The 3,285-nt window shown below is 44.2% G+C and overlaps 1 protein-coding gene across 1 annotated transcript; it reads right to left on the reverse strand.

Annotated features, from left to right (window-relative positions):
* Window positions 1–1,159: 1,159 nt before the first annotated feature.
* LOC146645267 (tripartite motif-containing protein 16-like) lies at window positions 1,160–3,085 on the reverse strand. Its single transcript, XM_085393968.1, has one exon. It carries the CDS (start codon window positions 3,034–3,036, stop codon window positions 1,345–1,347), a length of 1,692 nt encoding a protein of 563 aa, XP_085250094.1. The 5' UTR covers window positions 3,037–3,085; the 3' UTR covers window positions 1,160–1,344.
* Window positions 3,086–3,285: the final 200 nt, after the last annotated feature.

The following is a 3,285-nucleotide window of genomic DNA, read 5'->3' on the forward strand; positions in this document are numbered from 1 at the left end:
ACCACAACCCTAGAACTTTGTTGCCTTATTGATGAGCAAATGTCTTACATACATTTGGGGGCGGCTGTATAAAAGGCCCCAAAGTTCATATAATAGTTTTACTGGTGTTTATAAGTTTATATAAGTTCATGTAATGTTCCATCTTCTGTCAGTTTGGGCCAGCCCACCTTCTAGTGACATCATCCGGTTAGTAAGGTGGGCAGTTTAATGGCGGCTGAGCAGTGTTGGTCCGGAGGGGGTGCACTGATTCCTGGGGCATGTTAGGTGTGCGTAAATGACAAGTAAGTAGTGACCTGTGTCGTATTTTGCCTTTGTTGTGTCAGTACTGTAGTATGTTACCATTTAGGAGCTAATGTAGTCCATAGTTGGAGCGGTAGGCCACGCATGCAACGCGTGAGTTCACCCTCATTTCATATGCTAACTTATGTTGTTAGCTTGGCCCCGGTTTAGCTTGTTGACGCATGTACGGTCGCTCGTATGTCCATAATGTCATTCCTGTGTTATCAGACCTTCTCTATATGTTGTATGTGATGCTTGTGATTGTTTACTTTGAAGTAGCGGAGTTTGTAGCGAACAATTAGGTACGTGGATTAATAAAATAGCAAACGTAGTATAACCGGAAGTATGGCGTCCCGCTTGCCCTTCACAATAAGAGCATTATAGCGGAATATAATGGGGGGCGCTTTTATTTTGTATAACTACCGGAAGTAGTTCACATGTACTGACGGTTGCTTAACCTCGCACTAATGCTATTTAGTTGCATAGTGTGAGCAGTTTGAAGTGTATTATATTTTTCTGATCTTTATATTTGATTATGTTAACTATGTTGTATTATGTTTATATTTGAGTATTTGACTTTTCCATTCTCTTTATTTATTGTTATTTCCCTTGTTTATTTCCTTTGTAGGAAACCACACACACACACACACACCCAGACACACACTTATGTACACCCGCTGTGTTACAGCCCCAGAAATTAAGCGGTGACAATAAAGTGCCTCAAACGGAACCTCAAGCTCTCTCCTTCTTTCGTGCTCTGGGCAATTTGGCCTTAAGTGGTGTTCTGGCCGACACACCGGGGTGACCGTAGTGCTCAAAGACTGAATCAGTGCCACAGCCGTGCCTATCTTTGATATCTCCACTACACTGCCACTGAGGAAGTATACATAACCCAAGGTTTTATTTTATGGATGTTGTTTTTCAGTGGCAGAAACAACCTTCCATATAGCATAATAGCTAATTGCATACAAGAGCGTGTATGTTTGATTGAAAGCTGATCTTTATGAAGTGTGAAAGTAATGGTGAAATACAACTTTAAAGCCACTACAAATGAAAGATTCCTCTCTACTTGAGTTTGCAGAATTTAGTGGTTTTGACACCTGAGAAAAGCCAAAATCCAGCATAGAGCGGCTGACTGAACGTAGTGTGGACTCTGTGGAGAAGGGTCATAGTTTCAGATACACTGTAGAAGGACAGGATGCCTGCACTGTGATCCAGGTACACTCCTATTTTGGAGAAGTGAGGACCTGAGGTGGAAGTGTGGCTGTTGTTGTGCCAAAATTCATATGCTTTTTTGTGACAACTCAAAGCCCAACTTTTCTCATTGCGTCCAAATTTACATTCATCCCCCCACCCTGCTCTGCCAATATTTTTGTAGGCGACTGCAATGTGAGATCCTATCCCTATCCACTCCACTTCCCAGTAACACCGTCCAGTCAGACTCTCTCTGCTCAGAACCTGAGACCATGCAGTGAATCGATGTGGATGATTAGAATAAGACTGCTGTTGGTTCATTAATGTTGCCTTTCTGTTCCCCTCTGATAAGAGCAGCCATTTGTTTGCTGTTTTTGGATCCAAGGTGATTGCACGTGAATAGTTTAAGAATCCAGCTCTGGTCGTTGGCTCTGGTTTTGGAACTGACAGTAAAACATCCACTTGAGTGACTATGAGTGAGAAGTTTGACCATGTCTCACTCAGGATATCCTGTAGCTTCTCTCTGGTTTCTGACACAGCTGCTTTCACATCCTCAAAGTACCTCAGAGGACGGATATTGATGCTAGATGAGTCTGTAGGCTGTCTGAGTGGTGACAGTAAAGGATGGTTGTGCAGAAACAGATTGTGATCCTCTGTGTCTATGAGCTGCTTCAGCTCAGCATCTTTCTTCTTCAACTCAGCGATCTCCTGCTCCAGCTTCTCCTGAAGCTCTTTGACTCGACTCACTTCAGTTTCTTGCTGGGATCTGATCTGCCGCTTTACATCAGAGCTTCTTTTCTGGATGAGACGAATCAGCTCAGTGAACATCTTCTCACTGTCCTCTACCGCTTTATCGGCGGAGAAACTCATTGCCCTGACCTCCAGCTCAAGCACATTCACTTCTTTCTCTCGGTGCTGGATTCTTTGCTGGATTTGCAGTCGACTCACCTCGAGCGCTCTTTGCCTCTCAGACCTTTCTGCTACAGCTGAAACCGTTTCATGGCCTTTATGTTCATCTAAAGAGCAGACATAACAGATACTCTGCTGATCAGTACGGCAGAAAATTTTCATCACCTCACTGTGAAGAGAGCAGATGTTCTCCTGGAGCCTCTTGAAGGGGTCTGCCAGTTTGTGTTTCTTTAAAAGAGCCACATCATAATGAGGCTGAAGGTGCTGCTCACAGTAAGAGACCAGGCACACCAAACAGGACTTCACAGCTTTTAGTTTTCTTCCTGTGCAGAGATCGCAGGCTATGTCTTCAGGACCAGCACAGCCCTGATAAACAGAAGCAGCTTGGAGTGCGGTCTTCTTCAGCTCCTCCACTAACTCTGCTAACATTGTGCTTTTCACCAGGAGAGGTCTCGGTGTGAAGGCCTGCCTACACTGAGGGCAGCTGCAGATTCTCTTCTTCTCTTCATCCCAGTGGGTTTTAATGCAGTCCATGCAGTAGCTGTGTCCACAGGGAATTGTGACCGGATCCTTTAGTATATCCAAACAGATTGAACAAGAGAAGCTTTCTGGGTGCAGCTGAACTCCTTTCTGTGCCATTTTACCTCTCAGCATCTGTGCCTGTGTGAGTTTCGTTTCCTGAGAACTTAAACTGCTCTGACCACTGAATGTAAGAATCGTGTTTGCGCAATACACGTCACCACATTTTGGTTACGCCCATCTCTAAAGTGCAGGTCCAAAGGGGAGGGAACACACAAATGTTTAGACAGAGAGGAGCTCCGGTATTTAAAGAAGAAGTGTTAGAAGCTGTTTTTCATTCCAAGAAGAGGAACAGTACTCTGTGTTTAGGCTGTACTCAGTTAA

Source organism: Rhamphochromis longiceps, linkage group LG20, assembly GCF_057381845.1.
Source record: "Rhamphochromis longiceps isolate RC_006_pf linkage group LG20, R_longiceps_female_GT1.1, whole genome shotgun sequence".
Taxonomy (NCBI): domain Eukaryota; kingdom Metazoa; phylum Chordata; class Actinopteri; order Cichliformes; family Cichlidae; genus Rhamphochromis; species Rhamphochromis longiceps.

What these genes read in the sequence shown, in the direction of transcription:
- LOC146645267 (XM_085393968.1), bottom strand. Translation starts at nt 3,036, where the DNA reads ATGCTGAGAGGTAAAATGGCACAGAAAGGAGTTCAGCTGCACCCAGAA.